General features: G+C 47.4%; 4 protein-coding genes and 1 long non-coding RNA gene across 8 annotated transcripts in view; 2 read left to right on the plus strand and 3 right to left on the minus strand.

Moving 5' to 3' along the window:
* DMC1 (DNA meiotic recombinase 1) overlaps positions 1 to 9,409 on the minus strand; it is a 31,190-nt gene extending 21,781 nt beyond the window's left edge. The window contains exons 1-2 of the mRNA XM_064655117.1: positions 9,211 to 9,409; positions 5,985 to 6,128 (exon numbers count right to left, since the gene is read on the minus strand). Of these exons, the coding sequence (XP_064511187.1) occupies positions 5,985 to 6,128; positions 9,211 to 9,315 (249 nt within the window). The 5' untranslated portion in view covers positions 9,316 to 9,409. The remainder of the gene's footprint in view (positions 1 to 5,984; positions 6,129 to 9,210) is intronic.
* LOC135414393 (uncharacterized) lies at positions 2,486 to 4,222 on the minus strand. The gene is made up of 3 exons (XR_010430679.1): positions 4,087 to 4,222; positions 3,711 to 3,805; positions 2,486 to 3,327 (listed from the first exon to the last, which is right to left on the minus strand). It is a non-coding gene; the product is annotated as an uncharacterized LOC135414393 (long non-coding RNA).
* CBY1 (chibby 1, beta catenin antagonist) lies at positions 9,398 to 12,774 on the plus strand. Of its 2 annotated transcripts, none has more exons than XM_064655118.1 (5): positions 9,398 to 9,488; positions 10,246 to 10,356; positions 11,048 to 11,153; positions 11,238 to 11,353; positions 12,218 to 12,774. In XM_064655118.1, exons 2-5 carry the CDS (start codon positions 10,279 to 10,281, stop codon positions 12,296 to 12,298), a joined length of 381 nt encoding a protein of 126 aa, XP_064511188.1. In that variant the 5' UTR covers positions 9,398 to 9,488; positions 10,246 to 10,278; the 3' UTR covers positions 12,299 to 12,774. The 2 variants fall into 2 exon arrangements, with proteins under 2 accessions (XP_064511188.1, XP_064511189.1); XM_064655119.1 differs by lacking the exon at positions 9,398 to 9,488 and adding an exon at positions 9,727 to 9,841.
* Positions 12,775 to 12,896: 122 nt separating this feature from the next.
* Positions 12,897 to 14,770, plus strand: TOMM22 (translocase of outer mitochondrial membrane 22). The gene is made up of 4 exons (XM_064655124.1): positions 12,897 to 13,060; positions 13,163 to 13,281; positions 13,557 to 13,674; positions 14,023 to 14,770. Exons 1-4 carry the CDS (start codon positions 12,950 to 12,952, stop codon positions 14,095 to 14,097), a joined length of 423 nt encoding a protein of 140 aa, XP_064511194.1. The 5' UTR covers positions 12,897 to 12,949; the 3' UTR covers positions 14,098 to 14,770.
* Positions 14,771 to 14,985: 215 nt separating this feature from the next.
* Positions 14,986 to 25,456, minus strand: JOSD1 (Josephin domain containing 1). Of its 3 annotated transcripts, none has more exons than XM_064655123.1 (5): positions 25,065 to 25,456; positions 23,802 to 24,619; positions 19,097 to 19,225; positions 18,785 to 18,979; positions 14,986 to 17,407 (listed from the first exon to the last, which is right to left on the minus strand). In XM_064655123.1, exons 2-5 carry the CDS (start codon positions 23,984 to 23,986, stop codon positions 17,308 to 17,310), a joined length of 609 nt encoding a protein of 202 aa, XP_064511193.1. In that variant the 5' UTR covers positions 23,987 to 24,619; positions 25,065 to 25,456; the 3' UTR covers positions 14,986 to 17,307. The 3 variants fall into 3 exon arrangements, with proteins under 3 accessions (XP_064511193.1, XP_064511192.1, XP_064511191.1); XM_064655122.1 differs by lacking the exon at positions 25,065 to 25,456 and adding an exon at positions 24,969 to 25,056; XM_064655121.1 differs by lacking the exon at positions 25,065 to 25,456 and having other exon boundaries at positions 23,802 to 24,949.
* Between the last annotated feature and the right edge of the window lie 254 nt (positions 25,457 to 25,710).

Raw genomic sequence — 25,710 nt, forward strand, 5'->3', positions numbered from 1 at the left:
CATCTTGGGTGTGGAGGTCTGAAATATTAAATATCAGCAGTCCGTACTCCCTTTGCCTAGTACATGTCAGTGAATCCAAGGAATACCTAAGGAAGTTATTTGCACTAACTAGGCACACAAAAGAACATGTGCACACAAGCAGCTGTGATGGGTCCCAGCTGTGATGGGTCTAGGATTGACAAACACATACACATCTATGTACACACACTCATATGGTGAGCACATATTATAGCATAGCAAAGGTCTTCACAACAACAACCCTGCAAATTCTTAGTAAAAGAAATAGTATTTTACCATTTTTTCTCCATTCTGTACATGGAAAAGTCACTGGTTTGTATTTTACCTGCTTGGACTTGGAAGACTTTGCTTGTTTGATGAGGTTGGTACTTGCTGGAAGCTTCTCCATGTCTCAGTTTCTTCAAGAAAAATGAAAGGCAGAAAAAATTTCAGAAATTTACCACGATAGTAGGATTAATTCCTTAATTCTCATGTATTCCTTTTAAAAAGTCTAGCCCATCCCCAAGTGAAATGTAGCTGTTTCTAGGGCAGCCAGTAGTGCTAGCAGAATCACATTGCAGTCATGGGAAAAGAAGTAAAAACATCCTCTCCTGCTGAAATGGCAGGAGAAATTTCAGGGTCATAGAAGGCAATTGTAGGCTTCCAAAATAGCAGTGACACCAGGGTAATGCCTTTACCTAGTAAAGAGTAACTGATGGAACTATTTCATAAAACTCACAGCCAAGTGAGCTGTCTCCAACAGAAACAATTTTGGAACATTTCTTCCCTCAAAATGTATTGACTCTATAAACTGCTTTAAAAAAATTAATAAAGCACAACACAGTTGTGTGTTTCAGTGTGTGGATCTGGGTAAAAAAACAGTTCTAACATCACATGGTTACTGTATTTTTCTAAGCCAGTTTTATAAGCAAACTAATCTCTCCCAGATATTCCCTCCCATAATTCCTCAGTGAAATGTGTTTTCCCCTTGCCACTCCACAGTGACAAAGCAGCACTGGTAAGGGGGAGTTTTCTAACACTATAATGGCAAGACCCTTGACTGTGGCAGGAGGAATGTGACTGGCAGCATGGCAGTATCACTGCGATCATACTTAAATATAAGCACAGACAGGAATTCCAAAGAAGAAAAAGTGACCTGGATTCCAGCAGCATTGCTCTAATAATGTCAATTAAAATAAAAAATAAACCAAACTCAATTTAGCTTGGTCAAGAGAAGCAGAAGATGTTGCTTCCACTTGTTGACAGACGTGACAGCACAAACTTCCATTACAAAAATATGTAGAAATCAGCAAATTGCAAACTGAGTAAGTTGTGTGTTATGCCAAGAGAAGTCATCTGCAGCGTGAGTAATTATAGAAGAAAATATTTGCTATACCTAATTTCAGACTTTAGGGAGAATAACTAATTTCCTGCCAGCTTGTTTTCAAAGGCTCTAGATTTTAACAGACAGGCTTGCGAGTGATTACCTGCTTTTTCTCCCCATCCCACCTCCCCTCCTCACTTCCATGTACAATACCAGAAAACCACAAAGTGCTGAACAATATTGGCATTGTTCTTAACTTCAATTTAAGAGCAATATAATTCAGTTTCTTTCCAAAGCATTTGTAGAGAAATAAATTACTGACTCTATCAGCACTGGCTTTAAATATCTCACTGGCTTCTGTATCCAGTTCAGCATTTCCAGCCTCCGATTCAATGCAGCCTCTGTGTACCTTTATCCACTACCACTTCTTCCACTGTTCATAATTTTTCCATGCCACTTTGCCCAACTATCTTTCTCTTGGTTTTTTATTTTCTCCCTTATTTTCTTTGCTCTCTGTGCTTAGAACCTTTCCTTTCTTTGTCTGACAAACAAGCATTATTTTCTTTCTCCTAAACCACTGACAAAAACCATGTCTAAAGATCCTGTGAATTTCTATTAGACATTTCAAAGTAATTTGCTATTCTGTATCCAAGTATAGTGGTAATGCTGTTGCATTATAATCCATCATCTAGGTCATCCAGGTCCCAAGAAATCAAACCAGAAATTAAATTAGATGCTCATAATTAAAGAGCAAAAGCTTAAGTGCCTGCAGTTCCAATTGCCTGCAAGATAAATGCTTATTATGGAGCATTTTAGAGAGTGTCATGACTTATCTAGGTGACTAAATATCAAATTTGGATATTTGTTTTGGATGCTGCAATCCCCATTTTTTACTGACTTGATTATCGCTACTTGCAGCCCATTGCACACTGGCTCACCTGTCTCGATTTCCATTACTAGCTTTCCTGTGTTCTACACAAGGCTTGACATCCTGACACGATCCCTGACAACAAGTTATCACTACCAGTTGTTTAATCTTGGAACTGAAGTAGCACATTACTTCAGCAGTAAATGAATGAATGAATTGTGAGAACAGCCTGTCTGCTGACCCATGAAAACAATTTCGCTTTCTTTCAGGCTGACAAGATTTAAATCTGCAGAGACTCAGATTTTCATCTGCTTTTATTTCCAAACTGAATCAAATTACACAGATGTGTGAGCTGGGAGCCACTTTCTAAATATGACATGCCTTCCCTCCCATTAAAAAGATGAGATTCTTTACAATATTTAAGCACTTGGTGCACAGTCAAAGTTAAGTATAAACTTCCCTATATCACATTCTTCTCTTACTTCTTTTCGAAAGGAAATGCCTGCTGTATCTTGGATCTTGGCCGGAGAGTACAATATAGGCAGCGAGTGTTGTCTGGGGAACTGATGACCTTCAATGAGCAAAAATCCCTGAAGAGCAAGTGAAGTGCAACAGGTGCTTGTGGGGCATGTGTTTGAAATTAAGATGAATAAACACCTGCTGAGGACTTTTTTGTGAAGACTGTGAGGGGATAAAAACCCAGAGCTTCCTTTGTTCGGGGTCCCTCCTCGGAAGGCACCACACTCAAGCTGTCATTCTGTTATTGCACGAAGATTAAATTATTTTAAGGATCCAGATGTCTGAGCCTCTGCTATGGGAAACCCTGGCTTGAGCCAGCAAGGAAACCTGGTCTGACTGTGTGAGTGTGGGATGTGTAGAGAGTCAGGCGAGGCACCTGTTGACTCCGTGGAGCCGCCCACTGCAAAAGGGCTTTGGTCCGAGTGTGACTGACAGAGTAGGTCCTGAATGGTCAGACTGGAAAGTTTCCTTAAGGGTAATGACTCCTTCTAATGAAAGCCTTAGCTTCTGTGACACATCCACTTGCTGGCTGCACATATTTGTGAATATATTTTTATCCTGCATTCTTGTACAGAGTGCTTACCAGTCTTCTCTGGACTGCTTGTCATCTTGAAGGAATCTGGGGAAGGGAGGCAGAGTGAAAAACACAGTTCCTAAGTTTAGAATCCAAGACTTAGTTTATGTTTTACTTTAAGTTTATGCAGAGAGAGCACCCTCCATTAAGGCTCATTATGCTTGGGCATTCAATGCAAATTCAAAATTTTTATTTTCAGGGTTTGCTTTCCCTTGTGAACTAATGAAGATCCTGCTTTACTGCTGCTGAACACACTGACAAGGTACAACTACTTACATGGCAACTGTTGAGCTATCAAGACCACCTTCTACCTGATCCTGGTATGTTTCATATTTGCATCCCTTGCTACGCCAGGAAACAACCCAGAATTAAGACAGGAAACAAAAACCAACCAAATCTCATATTTACTGCTCTAAATACTACTATACCTGGCCTTCCCAGGCCTCATAGGAATGGGTTCTAAATTGCTGTCCCTTGGGTACCACAGACCATTGGTGACCAGTATTCTGCATTCCTCAAAAGCCTGAAAAGCAACCACAAGAGCTGACAGCAGATACCCAGAACTGGAAAGGACTGGGCCAAACAGTCCATTGTCATGTTGCTGCAGACACCACATCATCTAAAGACCACATTACTTTCAACTTTTGCCTTTGGTAAGAGGCTATCCACAGGCATACCTTTCTGACACAAAGAATTAGTGCAGACTAAGACCTATAGATCAAGGCATCCTGGGGAGAAAAATGACCACCCAGGTTGGGTATGAAATTCTTGTTTTCAATAGCAGGATCTAGGGAGAATGCTTACATCAGTGTTCCCACGACTTTGGTGACAGCGGATTGTTCATCTTGAATTTTTCTGGTTCCAGCTGAGAATAGTCTCCAGTTCTTGGAGTTGATAGCATGCCTAAGTGAAGGCATAGAAGGAACAGTGAAAGAACATGGAAGAAGAAAGAATATTTAGCACTTCTCTCCGATTTCCATAGCGTGCTATACACAATGAGCTTCACAGTATCTCACTTGTTTTTATGGACAAAGCACAGCTGATGTTCACCTATGGCCTGATATAAAATCAGCTTAGAAGGGGATTTAGAATACAGGCCCTGTTTGCTCTCCCTTATAAACAACACAGCAGCAAAGCCTGAAGGCTGAACATCTTGTCTCCAGCATCTGCCAGCTGTGAAGGGTTACAATAGAGCACAAAACACCAACGCATACGCAGAGATCCTTGAGACCCTTTCACTGGTATTCCCCTTCCCTGCATCCGCTCATCAGGAACTTACAGACTGGAGGTTTGATATTTCATCATTTCCTAGAAAGGACATGTTAAGTGATCCATGGAAACAGATGACTGTGAAAGTAAGAGACAAAAGAAGAAGGAAAATACAGATGTGGAAGCAAGCAAAGAGTAGCCAGGTAATAGGAACAGAGTGAAATAGAGCTTAACACGAGCTTTCACTGCTGTGTGAGCAGCACGTATTCTCTGAGCCTTCAGTCTCCCAGTCACTAAGGACAGCCTCGTGGCAAACTCTGTCAGGAAGTGATGGATTTTTTCCAGAGTGCGTGAGTGGCTCAACTGCCTGTGTATTTGTGTAAACTCTTTTAAGTGAATAGTGTGGCCAGAACGGTGAGTGGTGATCGGAAAACCTCAGAGGCCTGGGAACTTTGCATACATCATCATGGCTTCATTTATGCTTTTTCTGCTTCTTAGAGCAGAGGATATGTGTTTTACACATTAGTACGTATAAGAAAAGGTCCAAGTAAACAAATGTTAACATGTAAAATGCATATGTGTGAATTCAGGGAAGGAGGGCAGGAACTGGGTTTGAAAGAGAAGGAGCTACAGCTTGCAGGAGCCAAATTTCCTGCAAGGAGCAAAACTATTCTCACCTATCATCCATTCTGAAATTGCATTACAAAGCTGTGTCTCGGACTCATCAGCACTGAAACATGATCTTGGGAAACCAGCACAGAAGCAGATATACAAGGCTTGACTCAGCAATGAAGAGAAAAAATAGGGTTTAAGGGAAAAAAAAGGCAACTCTAAACACTTTTTAGTTAAGAGATCATGGACACACTGTTCTTTTGAATAACAAAAACTACATTTCAGCCAAAGCAATGACTGCAGCTTTGAAGAGCCAATAATTAAGGAAAGAAGTACATGATTTGGTAAAAAAGAAAGGATGAAAACATTTCTCCTTCCCCCTTTCTTTAAAGGTCATGTTAACAAAACAGAACAATCAGACAGACTGTTAGTGCAGATATTTAGAACTTTTCGGAGACAATAAAAGCCAGCTGTGAAAAGTGAAAGAAAATTAAGAACCCAGGAATAAGTAAAGAGAGAAGGCAGAGGCAAAGAAGGGGAAGGCATATTTATTGGGTAATAGAGGGCAGATGGGAGTGACTAGAAGTCAAACCTGTGCTTTACTTCATTTTATTATTTTACTTAGGTCACTAAGAGCTTTACTATCCAGAAGACAAAGGCATGAACTTTCCTGGCTGTCACTGAGGGATTCAATGCAGGGATACCATCTGTGACACTCCATTATTCCCAGAAGTTACAGTACAACTAATAGTTGGATATTAGGATTCCTGCAATAATAATAGATTCTAATAATAGATGCCTGCACAGTACTCTGAAAATCTATGTTCATAGATAAGTATTAATTTCAGATTACTCCTGTGGGGATAGGTTTCTCTATCTCCTTTGCTGTCCTTGTGCTTTCTCTGCCTAGCCGTAAGCACTGGAACGAGGGCCTCCTGGTGGTGGAATCGGCGGCAGTCAAGCAGGAGGAAAGCACAATTCTTTGCAAAGCGGTGAAACAGCTGTTCTTTTATCTCTCGAGTTGGCTATAATGAAAAGAAGAAACACAGAGAGAAAAAGATGTGTCTGCTTTGTCAGTAAAATATAGGTGATGTATTTAATATCTAGGATACTAAAAGAAGGGATGTCATTAACTGCAGAGCACTGAGGCAACAGGAATTACCTCACTACTGAAAAAAATTTAATTGGGCAGGGAATTAATTTCAATATGCCAAAATAGGTTTTATAGGTTTCAAAATCAGTCTCATTTAGCCCACCAGGCAATGTAGCAAGTTTCAAGCAGCAATAATTACAATAAATACTCTTTTTTACATCAGAGTAAGCTTAGAGTAAGCCTACTGAACTCACCAGTCAGTGGGGGTTCCCTAAAATTATTGATATAACAGAGAACAATAATAATCCCATAGTGTATATGAAAAAAGGCAAGAGAAACACTATGGAGTTAAAAGCAGCTCTGAGACTGCCTAAGCTGTAGATTCTCTATCGCTTGTGAACCAAAAAAGCTGAAGAAGATGCTCCAAATTAGGCTACCAAGAACAGCTTGCGTCTATTCCAAAACTTCCACATTGCCATGTGCTGCAGCCCTATCTTCATCCTGTCAATCTCCCAGCCTTCCACCAGTGTTCCCAAAGATGTCTTCGTGAGAACATACACAGCTTCCTTGCACAATGACTGTGATATGCAGTTTCTTCACCATTTAATGAACTTTTGCAGGACCTAAGTGATCTCTAGTTATTGTCCCGGCAGAGAGTGTGTGTGCTAGGCATTCACTTCCCCACAAAGCAACAGGCACAAAAGGATGCACTGTGCTATGCCATGATGCTTTTAGCATCGTTCAAAATCATATGTCAAACTACCCCCTGGCAGGAGAACAATGCAATACATCGAGAGGCAATGCTCGAAACAGCAATGGTCAGCTCTTGTCTCGGTATCTACCTGGTGTGAGCAGAGAAACAACTATGAAAAGCTGCTGCCAGAATAGCCCAGGAGGTTGGTGCAGCAAGGAAATTCCACAGCATTTTTCAAGGAAATGGAGTCTGGCAAGAAATGAAACTTAGTAATGCCATGCCAAAGAAGAAAGATTCCTTAAGCAAATCACAGCGGAAATCAGACACTGAACCTCTTTCTCTCAGTCTCCAGGAGAAGCTTTCTGAACTCTCGTTCACAAGCCCTACCAACTGTGAGACTATTCACACAGGTATTACCCACCATGCACACAGCCATCAGGCGCACACAGAAGGAAGCATTCACCCCATGTGCCAAAGTAGTAGGGTTGGGCTGCCTGGCCTTTTCAGAGTCTCTGCTCCACAGAAAGAGGCTGTCAGGGAATCACGGTGAGACCCTGGATACATGAGACAGTTTAATTTTACAGTAACTATAATGTATTACTTCAATACTCATCCTGCTCAGTGCAAGGAGAACTCAGTCAACAAGTGGGCTGAAACATAGAGGTTTCTTCTAGGAAGGTGAACATTACTCCCCCTGTGTTATTGGCAGGGCATGTCCTGACCAGCGCTTCTTGACATCTGTCATTGGTCCCCCTCCCACCCCCGCAATAAAAAACCCCTTAAGTGTTTACAAAGGAAACATATGTGCCTTTGTTTCTGAGCAACTCAGGGAGATGCATCTCTCACCTGGAGCTCTTCAGGTCTGAGTATCTGTTTGGAAACTCAGAAATTTTCAGTGCATATAATGAATGAAAAAGAAGAAAGTGAGTGTTAAGATCTCAGCCCCTCACTATCCTATGTGGTCTTTGGCTCTTATAAGCACCCAGGATAGCTGCATTTTTTTTTTTTTTTCAGTTCAAAATTCTAATTCTACATTCTCTCAGCTTTTCTTCCAAGATTCTTGCCCTCATTTATCTGGACCTTCATATTTCTTATCCAATGGGTATTAAATGCTGATAGAAGCCATGACTACTTCACAAAGACTTTGCTCAGAATGGCAAGTTTTTATTCTACTTTTAAGGGTGTTGGTTTCCCCACACACAATATAATCACTTCTCTTATTGCAAAAATCACTAATTTCCAGTGCACAGACTCTGGTATACCAGGTCAGAAGGCCACTGTGTTTATAGCATGTATCCTGCAAGAAACAGACATTGCTTAACTGGACTACCAGAAGATAGTGCAAGCACTAGAGATTTTTCTTGTCTCTAGACACCGGGTTTAATTGTGGTATCTTTTCAATTTTCATTCCAAGTGAGTCATTTTCTGGTTCACTTCAGGCAGGGTGCCAATTAAGCACTCTGAGAATGAAAGACTGTTGGATTTTTTTTCCCCTGGAGTATTAATACATGTACAAACCAAAGTAAAAGGTTGGTGATTTTCTTCTTTTCTTCTCCTTTTATCTGCCTGCCCCCCCCCTTTTTTTTTCTTCTTTTCTTTATTGTTCCCTTTTAACCAAAGTCAGCATCTTAGTATCTCATTCATCTAAAATTTTCCTGAAAGCCCTAGGAAGTCCTCAACAGAAGCTTTTCTAACAATGAAGCAAGTAAATTCAGATCACTAAATTCTAACATATTGGAGAATTATTTTATAATTTAGGAATGGCATTTTGCCCCTGCAATATAAAAAGTACTGGTGATATCTGCTACATACCCCTGCTGTTAATTTAAAATATTATCCAAACTAACTGCCACAGCCACCTCCCATGGAATACAAGCCAGTAAGTAACACAATAAAACTAAATGTATTCCATCATGTGCTGAAAGGGAGGACTTTGCAACGTGTGCAGGAAATCAGGACGCTGGGACTGCTTCAGAGAAAGGCTTGTGAGGAGCTGCTCCTGTGAAGTCACTGTGCCTGGAGGTGTGTAAGGAAAGACTGGACGTGGCACTTGGTGCCATGGTCTAGTTGATACGGTGGAGTTCGGGCATGGGTTGGACTCGATGATCTCAGAGCTCTTTTCCAACCTAATTGATTCTGCGGTTCTGTGGGATACTTCCCTCTTCAGCTCCTCACCCATCATCCCCTGAAAACACGCAGTCCAGGACTCCAGACCTCCTCCACTTTTTCTCCCGTGTTCCCAAGCAAGGAGGGGTTCTCTGCCTAATGGCTTATAGGTATTTAACTGAAAAACAAACAAACAAACAAACAAAAAACCCACCCAAAAGAATTTTAGAAAGTCTTCCAACCGACTCAAGCATTTTCGGGAGGGTGCTAGGGAAAGCGCGGATAGCACATCACAACTTTGACGCGAGAAGAGCCCCATTCCCACCGCCCCAGCCACTCCGCCCCCGTCTTCCCCGACCACGGGAGGCGGAGCGGACCGGCGGATCCCGTCGCCACGGCAACGCGGCGGCCGCAAACCGCTCCCGGGACACGCGGCGGATCCCACTGGGGACGGACGGGGAGCGCCGGGAGCCAGCGCGGCCTAACGGAGAGGTGCGCCCCCCCCTCCCCCCCCGTCATTGAGGCCAAGCCCGATGGAACAGCCCGGCCCAACCGCCCCCGCAGCGCGGGGCTGACCCTACCACTGCGGGGCGGGGGTGTTCCTCGTCGGTTCTGCTCTCGCCGAGCCCGCTGCTTTCGCCAGTGAGATGCCGGGAGGGAAAACAGAACAAAGGAGCATCCCGATGGCGGCCCGTGCGGGGAATAACGCCCTGCGGTGCTCCTCTCGCAGTTCCTCGGCGTGCCCGTAGGGTGGTACGGCCCGTGCCCAGCCGGTGCCGGGGGATACCGCGCGGCCCGAGGGATACCGGCCGAGGGCAGGGGGCGCGGGCAGGGAGGGGACACAGGTGAGGAGAGGGCACAGGTTGGGAGGGGACACAGGTGAGGAGGGGGCACAGGTGAGAGCTGGGGGGGCTGTGACGCTTTGCACCCTCTGTCCCCCATCCCAGCTTGTTCACGTGGCAACAGAGGTGCGAGGGAGGTGCCCGTGGAGGGCCGGTGCTGCCGGGCAGTGGTGGCGGGTGGGCAGCCAGGTACCCTCCAAATCGCCATCTCAGCCTCTCTGAGAGCCAGGGGGGCACTACCTGGGGAGAAAGGGTGCGAGGGCTGGTGTTGGGTGGAAACTGGGCAGCGTCAGTGCTGGAAAATGGGCAACTGAAGCAAACCTCGCCCCCGCCAACGTAGCTGCCTTGTCACGTCGCTGCTCCTGTCCCACAGCCTCAGACCAGCCCTATCCCTCCTGCTCTTTCAGGGAGCCTCCTGTAAGCCCGGCCAGCAGCACGTGATGCCCCTGTTTGGGAACTCCTTCAGCCCGAAGAAGACGCCCCCCAGGAAATGGGTCTCTCTCTCCAACCTGCACTTTGTGAGTCCCAGTGCCCATGGTTTGCTGCAGGAGTACTTGCTTGGTAACCGGAGTGGGTGGCTCCTGCTGTGAGTACCATAACCCTTACAAGAGCTCCCAGCTTCTTCTGGGAGAGGAAAAAGTTCTTCACCCAGAGGGTGGTCAGGCACTCGAACAGGCTCCCCAGAGAAGTGGTCACACCACCAAGCCTGACAGAGTTCAAGAAGCGTTTGTACAGCACTCTCAGACATGTGGTGTGATTCTTGGAGCTGTCTTGTGCAGGGCCAGGAGTTGGACTCGATCCCCGTGGGGTCCTTCCAACACAGGATATTCTATGATTCCAGCTGTGCTGCTCTATTCCTGCAGTGCGACCCCATTTCTGATCACCGGTGACTATATATAAAACTAGAAATGGAATAGCTCAGGGAAAGATCATTGTTACCTACATGCAGTCCAGAACCATTTCACTGAAAACTCCTCACCAGTGGTCTTCAAGCCCAGGGAGATGAGTGTGTTTTTGGGTAGGAGAAAGTGCAGGGATAGTAGTGAGAAGCCAGTTGTCTACTGCAGCAGTACATGACCAAAGCAGGATTCCAGGATCCAGGGCCATTTGGACCAGCATCTTCCATTTTAATGCCAGTCACTAAGAAATGGGAGAGCAGGGGGTGGCTTGGAATTCTGTGGAATGCTGAGTGTGATCTTCTCCCTGCAGATGGATAGATCCACCCGTGAGGTTGAGCTGGGCCTGGAGTATGGCACCCCCTCCATGAACCTTGCTGGCCAGAGCCTGAAGTTTGAAAATGGCCAGTGGGTGTCAGGTAGAGTGCAGCTCAGATTGTTTTGGTCTGAAGTAGCCACGGTTGGCTGACAATCTATATTTTGACCTCTTTCTTTCCTCCCAGAATCAGGAAGCTTCACGGGGGATCGCAGGGAATTGCAGCGCTTGCGCAAACGAAACCAGCAGCTAGAGGAAGAAAACAACCTCCTTCGGCTGAAAGTGGATATTCTGCTGGACATGGTGAGTCTTCACCCTATTCCTGCCTGCCCATAGCAGTGGAGATTCCCCGGTGAAGGGCCCAAGTGAAGGGTGCTGGGACTGCTGAAGGAGGCTGCTCCCACTGCACCTTGCTTTCTGCCTTACCCTGCTGTGCAGCATTCATGTAACAGCGAAGTGACTGTGGGAGTAGAGCCTGATCTGCTCTGTGAGGAGAGAGAAAGGTTCCCCCTGCACCAGAGCTTGTTGTGAATGCTGTGGCTGAGGAAAGGGCAGTGCCTGCAAGTGCCATGTCTCCTCTTTCCCCTTCTGCACGGAGAATGGCATTTTTCTTGCCACTCTGGCCTCTGCCCTAACTGTGAAACTGAGTTATAGCCACCCTCTCTGGTCACAGAGGATTAAAACTTCCATCTGCTGTCACGAGGGACATGACATCTGTTCTGTGTTTAAACTTGTGGATGAAAGAATTCCCAAGCCCTAAATAAACCAAAATTCAGCCTTATCCTAAGATCACAACTTTTGTGCTTAAAATCTGGAGAGACTTTCAGTGAAATAGAACACGTGTGTTCTCCGTCTATTAAGTGATTTAGCTTTTATGTCAGTCTGGACAAATACTCATTCCTTTATTTTCCTTCCTTACTCTTCACATGTTTTGAAACTGGCAAGTGGCTTTTGTGGCTGGAGCACTGAGCAGAAACCCTAGCTGCTCTCCAGGTTTTCCGGGTGATCTCAGTGAAGTGTGACATGGCAGCTTCCCCCTTGCTCAATAGGAACAAATTCCCTTCTGCAGGTCCTGGCTCGCAGTGGTAAATCTCAACTGTGCTGTGAAGTCAGAGAAGCCTCACAAGCTTTTAACTCACTCTTGTCATCATTTGCTGTGCGTTGCAGCTCTCCGAGACCACCGCTGAGTCCCACCTGATGGAGAAGGAGCTGGAGGAGCTGAAGCAGCACAGCCGGAGGAGGAAGTGAAGAAGAGGTGGCTGGAGAATGGGGCTGGCTCTGGGTCTTGGCGCACAGGATGCCAGGGCCAGCTTGGGCCTCCCAGCCACGTTGGTACTGTGTGTAGGTACTTTGTTTCATGGGACCAAGAGTGACGAGATGCCTCCAGCATTGTGCGGTGCCGTGATGCTGCTGATGGTTTGGCACCGCAGCACTGTTAAAATTAACACGTTTTTTCTCAGAGCACTTTACCTTGCAGCAACCCAGCATAGATACCCTTCTCTCCAAGGCAGCCGGACAAGGGCGGTGGAGAAGATCCCTCTCCGTGCGGGCTCCTCCTTGCCTTAGGAAGGCAGGGAAACCCCTGCCCCCTCCAGCCTGTCCCCCCATGGGGAGCCCGCGGAGGCTCGTAGAAGCCTCGCCGCCTGCCTTGGGCGAGCGGGATGCTGGAGTTGCTCGTTCTCGAGGGGTTTGCATAATCTACATAAAACCTCGCCTTTAAAACACGTTTCTGTGGGTGTTTGTGTCGGGTCGCGCTGCGCTGGGGCGGCCGGGCGGGGGGCGGCCATCGTTCCTCCGCGCCGCCAGGGGCCGCTGCCTCGCCCGGACCGGGCGGCGGGAGGGCCGCCCCGCTTCCGGCGGCGCTCCGCCCGCCGCTCCCCTCCGTCCTGTCTGGTGGCGATGGCGGCCGCGGCGTCCCTGTCCCCGGAGGAGCTGCTGCCCAAGGGCGGCGCGGGCAAGGCCGAGGAGCTGGAAGACGAGCTGGAGGAAGAAGAGGAGGACGACGAGGAGGTATCAGGGCGAGCGGCGGCGTGGCGGGCCGGGCGGGCCGGGCGGGCGCGGTGACCCCGCGGGGCCGGGCGGCAGGGCCTGACACGCTGGTGCCGCCCGCAGCTGGACGAGACGCTGGCGGAGCGGCTGTGGGGGCTCACGGAGATGTTCCCCGAGAGCGTGCGATCGGCGGCCGGGGCCACGTTCGACCTGTCGCTGACGGTAGCGCAGAAGATGTACAGGTGAGGGGGCGGCGGGAGCCCCTCGAAGCGGGCCCGGCTGGCGCGGGGCGGCTTTGGCCGCGGGTAGCGCAGTGCGGGGCCGGCGGGCAGCGGCAGGGCCGCGCTTTGTTTCTGGGCGGCGCGAGGAGGGCGGGGGTAAGGTGCCACCTGGAGCTCGGGGGTGGATTTGGGGGAAGGCTTTTGCCCGTGGCGCAGAAGGGAAGCGTGGGAAGGGAAGCGGGTAAGAAGTGACTAAAGAACTGATTCTAAATCCTAATGGTCTTTCTCCTTGCTAGATTCTCTAGGGCAGCTCTGTGGATTGGGACCACCTCCTTCATGATTCTGGTTCTTCCTGTCGTCTTTGAAACGGAAAAACTGCAGATGGAGCAACAGCAGCAGCTGCAGCAGCGACAGGTGAGGCAGGAACAGCCCAGCCCTCTCTCCTAGCCCTGCAAAGTCGGCTGGGAGTGCCAGTGCCTCCCCCTGTGACCAGCTGCTGAGGGAGAGGAGTGCACTGTTACACACTGTGGCCTCACTCATCCCACCAGATTCTCCAGCTGGATGTTCCAGTGGGACAATCTGGCAAGCACAACCTGGCTTTCTCCAGCTGAGATAGGCTTTGAGGGGCTGGAATAGCTAAAACAGGGGCTGTGGTCAGACACTGACCTCGGCTGTGGCACTGCCAGTACCTGTAGGAGGGGGGACAGGGTGGGAATCCTTCCTGTGTCCTTGAAGCCACTCAACCAATTGTTTTCCTTTCAGATCCTCCTTGGACCCAACACAGGGCTCTCAGGGGGAATGCCAGGGGCCCTGCCTCCGCTGTCTGGAAAAATCTAATTTGCGGAAGCTGAGTTGGATTCATATCAAGTGGGAAGACCTCGCGATTATGATATATTGAACTGTTGATTTGTTGGGTCAGGGCATTTTTTCCTTTTGTTTGTTTTTGGTTTTGGTTCTCCTTTGGGACATTGACCTGTTCACAACGAGGGGGGGAAGCCCCTCCTCTGGACCTGATGACGGTTCCTGTCTGCATCCCCCCTCCTGTAGAAATCATGAGTATTTCCTTTTATTCAATCACTATGCCATAACCAGGTACAGACTTGGACTGGGGGAGCTCCTCTGCCAGCTTCCTTGCCCCTGCCCCCCCAAAACCACCCTGGGGCACAGGTCAAGCTTTGAAAAGCAGCAGTCAGAGAGGACAAATTCTTTCCTGCCTGACTCGGAGCTGAAGGACACCGGTGGCAGGAGTGACTTTTGCAGCAGAGGAAGGAGGGGTGCAGGTGGCAATCCATACCCCATGGAAAACACTCTTTGGGAAGATGTGTCTGCAGAAACACTTTCACTGTAGCTCTGTGTGTGTGTGAGAACAGAGGGAGCAGCAGGCCAGGTTTGAGACGATCACATCCACGCAGATTCTCTGCCTCATAAAGTAGAACTTCAGATATCAGCTGCGTATTTTTTTGTATGGAATATTAAATAAATCCAACCTGAGCAGTGTGATTTTAATAGATGTCCTTGAGGGAGGCTCAGTTCTTTCAGAGCTGTTGGGAGCTTTGTGTGTAGGGACCTCTCCATTTCATGCACTTCCTGGCAACGGGGAAGGGACTGACATGGCTCTGTCACCCTCAGAGTGGGGGGGAAGCCTTGCATGGCTTAAGGGAGCTCTCAGGGAGGTGCTCAGCACTAGTGACCAAGGTTCAAGGCTCTAAACTCACAGAAAGGTGGTGGTTTTATAGCCAAAGAAAAAAATTTATTTATCCTTTACATACTTTGTTACAGAACAATTCAGTTGAACATACAGAAGTGATAGGACATTTATATGGAACCTTTTTTTTTTCATTTTTAATATTTGGTTAAACAAAATACATCTCTGTAAACAAACCCAAGACAAGGCTCTAACAAAACCAAACAAGCAAGAAAACAAACAGGGGCTTCCCCACTCCTGAGCGGTGGGACTGGACCGGCTCACCCACCCTTGGGCACGGCAGCCTCGCCTCCCACAGGGGTGTGATCGTACACTTTCCCTTTACCTGAGCAGCTGGATCACACTGTTTCCCCCCCCGTGGGAAGCAGCTGACGTACAAGGAGAGGAAAGTAGCCCCAAAGTATTTTAAAACATCTTTGCATATTGTGCACTGTCCATTGGCTTGCAGTTTCCATGCAAACGGTTTTTCTCCAAAGTGCAACTTCAATCAGCATAGAAAACGTTGCTGTTGAGATATATTTTTACCCCTCTTGAAGAAATGGCTTCAAGTCAGGAGCAGAATGCCTGCAGGCTGCACATCCTGCCTGGAAAGTGTTTAAAAACTCTGCCAGCTGGTATTGGTCATTGGAATGTGTTACGAAATACGACTTTTTAAAACGTAAGAGCCGTTTGCCCTTTACTGTGGGAGGCTGTGCTCAAAGGACTGCAAAACAGTGCTTGCCAGATGTCCAGGGGGCAGTGAACACCATCATCCCGTCCTCATATGGCCTCTCTGCTGGGAAGGTGCCATTTTGGTGGTCTTTCAGCTTCGAGCACCCACTCATGCATTTGCAGAGCTCTGAAGAGAAAAATAACTGAGAAAAGATCATTACGAGCCCTCCTTTCACCAGCTCGAACATCAGTAATGAGACTTTCCTGCACAATGGAGCAGGATCCTTCGAGCTCCATCAGGTACCAGAGGCTGCTGTTCAACTCAGACATGTAAAGAGGGAAGCAAACAGCAGCTCAGCCAGGAAGTGCTAAACAGAATGAAGTCTGTTCCAAATTCAGCATTACCACCTCCTGCCATGGAAGGCATGGCTGAGCTACAGCTCATCTGGGTGACTGGGAACAGCCGGTAGGGATTCTGCTTAGAGTCTCCATGTCTAGTCACTCTTCCCCACAGAAGGCAGGAAAAAGCAATTCATCCATTAATGGAATGTTTGTCGGCCAACACTAAAGGGGAGATTGGTTCAACTACCAAGTCAGGGTGTCTCTAATGCCTGAAAATTCTGGTGGACCCTCTGCAGCTCCCACGCCAGTGGCTACTAACTATGAAAGGGCAAACCTGTTATGAAGGCTTCCCTCCTCAGCTCATTTTTATTTTGTAACTTGACCCGTTTCTGGGACATTTCACATGACATTCCTGACTATGGGCTAGGCTTCTGAAGAGGGAAATAAAAGGGAATGAAATTTCTCTCAAAACCTCTTCAGCTTTATTCCTCTCTCCAAGCAGCCTCTAAACTGGGTGACCATGCAGAAAACCAAAATAGGTGTTAAAAAATAAAATAATTGCCCCCCCCCGCATCACAGCACGAAGAAACCCAAGCAGACTATGGCCTCTCTCCAGTCCAGAAACTTGATACTCCTCAGCCTGTGCTTGCTGTTTCCATGTCACCTTAGCCAGCCACACGCTGCCAAAGAACCGCTCACCACATACATAAATCCCTGGAGACACTGGGGAAGAATCCTCTAGCTACCTGAAGAATTTCTTGGAAGATGACACTGTTCTTATTATTGTTTCCTAATTTCTGGCACAAACCAGCCCTAAGAAGCAGAGGGTCGTGCTGAGCACCGTACCATTCCTAGTGTTTTGAGTGTCCTGAGAGATCCTTAGGAATTGCAAATGTCTTCGTGGTGACTTGTTTTGGAGGGAGAGACTTGTGAAGAGGTGGCAGCATGCTCGGCCCCTGCTCCTCCCTGGCAAGCCCTGGACAGGGCAGGGTCCCACCATACACGGCCTTGAGCCACGTGGGGAAAGGGAGGCCAGAGGTTTCCAGGCACCCTCGCCCCCAGCCCAGTTTTAAAGAGCACGATGCCTTCCCGCTGGCCAAAGGGATGCAGCTCATCCACCTTGCAACTAAAGTGATTGGCTTCCAGTTTCCTCCACTCTGGCCTCAATTCTTCCCCACCCACCACCCCCAACGTCCTGTGCCATTGCCCTATTGCACCAAGGAAGGAAGAGAAGAGCCTAACAAAGGAAATTCCAGACAGGAAGAGTCGGGGCATCCATTATCCAGGTTTTAGGACATCAGGAGTTTGGTAAAGGGGAAGAGCTGTAGTTGGAGGACAGTCGGTCCAGATCACACGTCAGCTCTCCAGGTCTGATGTGCTTCCACCTCCTCTGGCACCACCAGTAGGAGTTCACAGTTCTTTCCTCTCAGCTGGTGTTTCAAAAATTTCCTATCATAAAGAGAAATAGAAATAAGTGCTACTGAATGTAGAACTCTATCATCTTCTACAACAACTAAATGCAACTATGTAGATGTGACAAGAAATGGGAGAAACACACCCTGCCCCAAAGTCTTTAGTTATTTTACAACAGAAAAACCCCCCAAACAAATATTAAACTTGTCCCAATAGATTCAACACAGCTCTGCCCAGAAAACTCTCTCTGAATCAGACAGACATTATCTTAACCTCAGAAGAGAGAAGTCTATATAGATGTCACTTTCCAAGGTAGCAAAAATAGAATTAAAACCAAGTTCAATTTCTTCAGATTTCCAAGATCAAGAATCCCACTGTAATTTAAAATAATTCCAACAAATCTGGTAACACTTGCAGAAAAAAACAGCCCATCATTGAGATGTCCTTATCACAGGTCATAACACCTGGTCATTTGACATGGTTCTTTAGCCCCTTTCTGCCCCTCAGCTTTTTCTAATACCAAACTTGGATTACTTCCAATAAATCTGAAAGTCAAATCAATGTTTTCTCTGATACCTTTTGTTCCAGATTTCCAAAACTCCCAATACAGAAAGCCCATATTTACTGCTGAAGAAAAATACACACAGGATAAAATCCATCAGAACCTCTGCACAGTAGTTCCATAAAAACACTCCAGTGTTGCTTTATCCCAGAAGTTCACAGAAGGCTGACATTCCCTTTACCAAGACTTCAATGGCATGGTCAGCTCTGCAAATACTGCTGATGTGCAATCCCTATCTCATCACAAGTCTAGTCAAGACAGCAAGGCCGCTAGTAGGATTCACAACACAATGGAATGGAAACTAAACAACAACCAAGAGCAGGTGAGACTTTATAAAGCATTTACAGCAACTATCTCATGTTAAGATTAAAGAGGGAAGAGGAACCAAGTCAGTGCTTACATAGGAAAGTGATTTCTAACAAACAGCTTTCACTGCTGTCAGGGATAAGGCTGCACTTTTAGTCTGGAAAGCCTTTTATTGGGAACATACAGACTGTTACTAAAGAGGCAAAGAATGCTGACACTCTCACATTCAAGGAGGGAGCAGGGCACAGCACATCTTGTTGCAGGGGTCACCCACTAATACCAGACTTGGCCTCTGCCTTTACCACTAATGACAGAGCCAGACACATTAAGAGGCCAAGTCAGGCTCTCCTGAGCTCACAGAGATTGCCGCTGCTGAAAGCATTTCCCCAGCTCTCTCCAAACAGGGCATAAATCCAAGTGGAAGCACAAGAACTTTATTACTTTCAAATATTTACTACTGAAGGTCAACCATACATGTTTCAATCAATAACTGTTTAAGGACATATTTCTCACCTCCAACAGGGAAAGATTTGAGGAAATCCTACCTGAGCTCACTTTCACCTCCAATCCACTCGGGCACCTTGAGCTTGGAGTCGAGGTTGTAGTAGGTGCCTCCCACCTCCCGGACGCAGATCCAGTGCTGTCGCTTGAGGGGGAGCTTCAAGGGGCCCCAGCAAAGGCTGGAGGGCAGATTCATGATGAAGCCCATCACGTTAGACAGGGCAATGGCGTTAACATCCCTGAAAGAGTGCAGAGAACAAGACAGCAGTAAGATTATGTTCTGGTGCTTTCAGTTCAATCTCTTTCTCATATTTACAAACAGCAGCCACCTCCAGAATTACACAAGTTGTCAGTACCTGCGCTTGTCCCACCAAACCGCCTCGTAGCCTTTGGTCTGAAGGGCTGCCATGATCACGTTCACATCATAGTTCCCATTTCCCAGCATGCTCTTCTTGTGGGGGGTCACCATGGTGTTGGGAGACAGCCTGCAAACAGAACAGGGGACTGCTCTAGCAGGCGTTTGCTGAACCTGTATTCTACAGCCACAAAGGGCTACTTGCTGTACAACCTGAAGGCCATTTTTGGGGGTTTTGTGCTTAAACACAAACTATTCCATTCCCCCTTTTCATTCATCAAAGGGGCTGAGGGGACTAAGTAATGCATTAAGAATAATTTTGGTGTACAAAACCTCCAAAGGTCCTACCTTTGATGCAAAAAGAGACCAAAAAGCTTTCCCCCCCCACTCCCTTGAACTGGTACTTTTTGAAGGATGCTTCAATTATGATTTTTCCTCAATTCACAGTTGGAGTGAATGCCAGTTTGCCATTTAGGACAATGGCTATTACAATTTCGAGAGTTCGACAGTCAACACTGGTCTTGAAGACTGGGTGAGAAAAAGAGGCAGGGGAAGCTGGATGCAGAAAAGGTTGTTCTTCCCACCCTCTCACTGGTAAATGAAAGAATTATTCAGACACAAAGTTGTGAAGACATTTGCAGCTGGGAGCTCTCTAAAGCACTGCTTCTGCTAGATGGTAAAAAATATCTGTTGCTGTAGGTAACTAAACAGATAATCCTGTTGTGAACAAATCTCTTCAGCTTTGACCTATAAGCTTGCTTAGACATCACTTCCATTACTACAGCATCTGAAAATGCAGAACCACACTCTATTGTGTTCATCTAATCATAGAATATCCTGAGTTGGAAGGGATCCACAGGGATCGAGTCGAACTCCTGGCCCCCACAGGACTGCCCCAAGAATCACACCATGTGCTGGAGAGCATTTCCCAAACGCTTCTTGAACTCTGTCATCCTTGGTGCTGTGACCACTTCCCTGAGGAGCCTGTTTCAGTGCCCAATCACCCTCTGAGTGAAGAACCTTTTCCTAATATCCAACCTAAACCTCCCCTGACACAACTTCAGGTCATTCACTTGGGTCCTGTCACTGGTCACCAAAAAGGAGAGATCAGTGCCTGCCTCTCCACTTCCCCTTGTGAGGAAGATGTGGACTGCTATGAGGTTACATGCAAAAATAGAAGACGGCCTTTCCACAGCTTCAGATAATGGATGTGAGACACAAAACATGGAGATATGTGGCAAAAAAACCCTGTTATCCACTTTTATTGTTTTATGCTTCCCCCCTGCCCAAGAAATTTTGTAAGGAGGGAAAATGATGATGGGATGTATTATGATGAAGATGACAGCTGGAAAACCAAGCACAGGGGAAACTGGGAGCAGAGAACAGCAAGGTCATGCAATGCCAATCTAAAGAAAGTCAAGCCTGAGATCAGTTCTGTTGTAATGAGTTGCTCTTCTGATTGGTAAGGACTTCCTTAGTTCTGCTGGTGCAAGGTTCAGATTTCATATCATTCAAACACCCACATTTCACCTGCCTCTCCCTCCTGTCAACTCCATCCCCCAAAACTCCTAATGTTCCTGCACGTTTTTTGCTTGGCCTTTAGCACAGTGCACATTCTGCAGGCATATTTCATCCAGTGAAAATCCCTCATCCCTTCTGCATTCCTGCCCTGACAGCATAAGGCATTTGACAAGAAGAAGAACGCAGTGGTTTGAGTAGGGAGTTTCACACCAACCAAGGTCTGAAGACAGGTAGCTTTTGGCTTCAGCTGTGTTTTCCTGCACTGGAGCAGACTGCAGCAAAACAGCATTCTCCCCACAGGAGGGTGGGGAGAACTTGACTATAGAATGGAGAAGAGTCCACAACACCATGGCAAGAGGAAAAGCTGTTAATATCCACAACAGGGCATTTCTGAGTAAGGCAATGACATTTTCAGAGATTCACGGTTTCCAGTCTCAAAGCTCTGCTGTATTTACTGGTCACAGAGATGCAACTGTAGCTTGTCACAGCTCTTCCAGCATCTCCATAAAGCAAGATCTCTTGGCTACAACTAATTCCTCAAAATCATTGCTTCATCCTAATTCATGAGCACCAGCGAGCTAGGAAAGCCTCACAATCAAGAAATCCCTTTGGGTTACAGAAGCACCCTCTCCTTGCACCGTACTCCAGATACAAGTCTGAGAGCTGAAAGAACACATTTATCTTTGTTCCTTCACGTAACTTGCAGAGCTCCAGAAATGAGATTAAGAGACCAGCACAGGTGACAGTCTCAAAGAAGTGGCACCTGTGACCAAACCTGCACCAAGAATTGCCTCAATGTCGCTATCCACACACACACTTAAGTAGGGTCCACAGTCATCAGCTGAAGGATTCTACTAGATAAGGAATTAAGTTGCCTCCCCAAAGTTGTTGTTTAGTTTTTTCAGTTGGTTTTTTTTTGGCAGGGGAGGGGGGTGTCTGGAGTTTTTTTGTTTGGCGGTTTTTTTTTATCTAGACACTGAGCTGAGAAAGACTGACAAAGCTGGACAGAAATCCAGGTAATCTCAGTCAGAAACTTTCATCAACGTATTGTCTTAACACAAGGGGCTCCAAGATTCCTGTATGCAGCTGTCCTTCCCAATCAGGTCTCAATACACAGACTCCAGGGAAGTGATTTTGTTTGTATCTCCACGCAACACTTGGAACAGGCAATCTTAATTCCTGCAACAAAAGCCAGAAGAACATCAAAAAGGTATTAAAGAAAAGGGAAGGACTACAAAATCAGAGGGGTGCCTGGAACAAGTTCTGGCATACTCTTGAGATGATAATCATCAAAACTGGCCTTTCACAATAGGATGCAGCAAAAGGGAAGCTAATGATTAAGCAATGTGGTTCAATCATTCTCCAAGGGATGTGGTAAAAGCTACAGAAAGCTTAAGTTTACTTGTGATGTCATTACCTTGTCAACACTGGGTTTAAAAATCATACCATAACATTTTTGTAGCTTATTAAAAATATTCATCAGTCCTTTATCAACATACAGAATATGATAAGACACAAAAAAGACAAGCGATATATAAAAGGCAACTAAATCCATGCTTTTTAAAGGCAAATCAAAGAGCTACACACAAGTAGTAACCCAACAGAAATGGAAAGGCAGTGACAATTCTTACACACAGCTTATAGCTCATCCATTTCCAAGAGGAATTTCCATGTATACCTCCATACTACCATAGGGCTGAATCAATCTATCTTCATCTGAATATTAGGATGGAACACCACCAGGTTGGACTCAAAAACAAACTCTCCCTTCTATGGCAAGAGGTCTAGCAAGACTAACATCCCATCTCTTTTTGAGAGGTTTCATGCTGTACACTAATTCTGTCTCACCAAGCCCAACAAAAGCCAACTAATTAGATCATCACACTCCTTCTACCACATGAACTGCCTTTGTTTGCTTCAGGCCAAGAGCAATCCAGCTGTGATTAAGATTCTGACAATTGCTGCTCTAGAACAAAACCACAGTGTCTTTACACTGGACAAAGAGTGCCTTGAGCCTGCCATGGGCCAGCAGGAGTTTTATCTACAACACTATTGTAAATAGCATTTCAATCTGATATCTGCTACTGTCCATTACCACATTTCTTTTGCCAAAGACAGGCACGAGTCAAGCACCAGTTCCGTAAATCTGCTATTTTCAGGAGAGCAGTGACAAAGGTGCACAGCTCCCTGCTCATCAGCACAGGGAACCCCAACTGCCTTGTCCCACAATAACTACATAACCACTGCCATGACGTGGGATTTCCTACCTGTCACAAACACAAGATGCTGTCAATGCTGAGCATAACCTACGTGACTTACAACATCTGCAGGCTGAGCATCAAAGGAGACCTCTTTTCCTACATGATCACTTAGCTCCACCAATGAAAGATCACCAGAATTTTTAAAGGCACGAACAGGACAATTTCCACAAAGCATCAAAACAGTGTAAAATAAACACTGAGCAAAGCATGAGCTATTGCACGGGCTACGTTAATAATTTACATTCATCCTTGTAACATTCAAAACCACTTTAATTATTGGAATTATTATTATATTAACCACAATTATCGGAAGCTGTTGGGAAACATTTAGCAATGCCACAGAAAAAAAGGGGTCCAGCTACTGAAATTAAATCAGGGTCTTGCTGCATGGAAAAAAACCCAACATAATATTTGAAGACCTTCACCGAACCACTCAAATACGGAGTCACTCATTTTGCAAAGCTGCTAATTTCCAAAAATCTTAGAAGTGTTGTGATACTGAGTTTTTATGATGACCCATTTGTCATTCCTGCTGCCTTCATTCTCCCAAGGGAATCCCCAAATGTGTTATTATCATCAAGATAATACATACAAGTCAGGGGCAAAAACATGGAAGATGGGTAGAAGAGGCATTAAGGTGGGTAGGGAAGAAGATAGCAGTCCAACCCCATGACAGCATCTGCAATAAAGCCCTTGGACCCAAAACTGGCAGCCAGAGTAGGTTAAGAAACAAGTAAAAAGAGAAAGAATTTCTGCATGGAGGAAGAAAAAAAAAGACCGGGTGTAAAAAAAGAAGATTCATCTCGAAGCAGTGGCATAGTCTGAATCCCTCCTTTTCTTTACATTTGCCCAAATAAGACCTGAAAATTCCTCCAATCAACAGAGGACAAGGGGTAGTTACCACCAATACAGAGAGTATCCTACCTCTGGAAAATCTCCTGCAGGGTTTCCCTGGTGAAGGCATTGCTGTCCTGGAAGACATTGTTGAGGGCATGGAGGGCGCACAGCTCCCTGCGCTGCTTCTCATGGTAAATGTGCAGTGGTGGTGGCTGGGGTGGCTCTGGCGATTCTGATTTGGTCTTGTCACCTTTCCATGGCACGCAACTCATTTTCTCGATGGGTGGATGTGGAGTAGTTGGTGAGAAATGAAGCAGGCTGAAGTTTCTGCCTCCACAGTCACAACAGCAGCTCACTGCCCCTTTCTTTGGTGGGCTAGTGCTGCTTCCAGCTCACAAACCCTCCTCTTGTGCTTCAGTTTATTCAGTAATTCCCTCTGACAGCTGGTTTTAAAAACCACATGAAGATCTGCAGCATATTTTTCCTCCCTCCTCCCATACCCCATAAAATACTTCCCCTCCCCTTCACAGAAAACAAAAAAAGGGAAAAAAAAAAGTCAAAATATACAATTCCCCTTAGCGTCTAGGTACCAGCTGGAATTTATCACATCGCTCCTTTTCTTCCATCTCCTTTGGTCTACAGTGACAGTAAAAGGGTACCCAGAGCAGGTAAGAAGGAGAAGCCCACCCCAAAGTGCCTAAGTGGTGACGATAAAGCCAGCGCCTGGTGCTGCCTATGGGGGCACAGCGTGGTTAAGCACTTATCAGCTGCATTCCTCCATTCCTTTGGGAACGAATGAATCCTGGCAGGAAGATGCCAACAGCTCGGGAAAAGAAACCGCTTCTTGCTAGGCCACGAGAAGCCCAAGTCCAGGCTGCGGGGAAGGCGATTCCTCACAGGTCACCCTGCGCTCCGACAAAGGGAAGTCTCCGTTAGCAACGGGAGGAGGCGGCACAAAGCCCGTGGGAGGGAGGGGAGCACAGGCGGGACCAGCCCCACGGCCTGCCCCGCACCTTCCCACCTCGGCCCTCCCCACCCTGCGCCCTCACAACCACCACAACAACAACAACCCGGGCGGCGGTCGCTTCCCGCTGCCGAGGCCCAGCGAGCACCGCAGCCCACCGCGCTGAGAAGCCCCCGCCTGAACCCCCCCAGTCCCTCGGGGCTCGCGGCCGGGCCGAGGCGCCCGCCCTTCCCTTCGGGAGGGCCCCTCCGGGCCGGGCCGGGCCGGTACCGCCGCCACCGCCTCCTCACCGCCCGCTCGGCCCCTTGGGCCGCCCCCACCGGCGCACGCGCGCGCCGAACCGCGCTCACGCCGCTCTCGCGCACGCACACGCGCGCGGAACCCACCCCCGCCCACCGCACGCGGCCACCGCCGCGCGCAGGCGCGGTCCCACCCCTTCTGACGTCAGCGCCAAAACGAGCCGGGACAGACCCGAGAGCGGTTTCACCGCCAGGTGAACAAACAAACGCCAGTCCTCCCCGGTTTCGCTCTGTGCCGCGGGCTGAAGCTTGCGGCGGTGGAGGAGTGGACGTGCTACCAGGCGGAGGACCAGGACGGACGGCTTTCCCTGCCGCTCCGCAGGGGTCACCTGCCGGCCCACAAAGCCCCTCAGCCAGAGAGGTTTCCTTCTTGGCGCTGGCGTCCTTCCTGCCGGCGGGCACCACAGGCGGTCTGAACACCGTGGGCTCGCATGGCATGGAGGCCTTCTGCCAGGAGCCCGGGGCGGAGGGACCCTTTTCCCACGCCGGGGGCTGTGGTGGAACGCCGGCCCAGGACAGCCAGTCCCGCGGGCTGGAGAGACACCCAGCGCGCCCTCCCCGTGCCATTGGCTCACAAAACTGTCAGTGAAAAATCGCCTCTTTCTCATTGGCTAACCCGAGAGAAAGCCCACCCACTGGGGCGGGCCCTGTGGCAGCCTCTTAGTCCCGCCCCATCGCTCGAGTCTCCGTATCCGATTGGCTGTCGGGGTTGTTTGTCACGAAGCTCAGCCCT

Source organism: Pseudopipra pipra, chromosome 5 (assembly GCF_036250125.1).
Source record: "Pseudopipra pipra isolate bDixPip1 chromosome 5, bDixPip1.hap1, whole genome shotgun sequence".
NCBI lineage: Eukaryota > Metazoa > Chordata > Aves > Passeriformes > Pipridae > Pseudopipra > Pseudopipra pipra.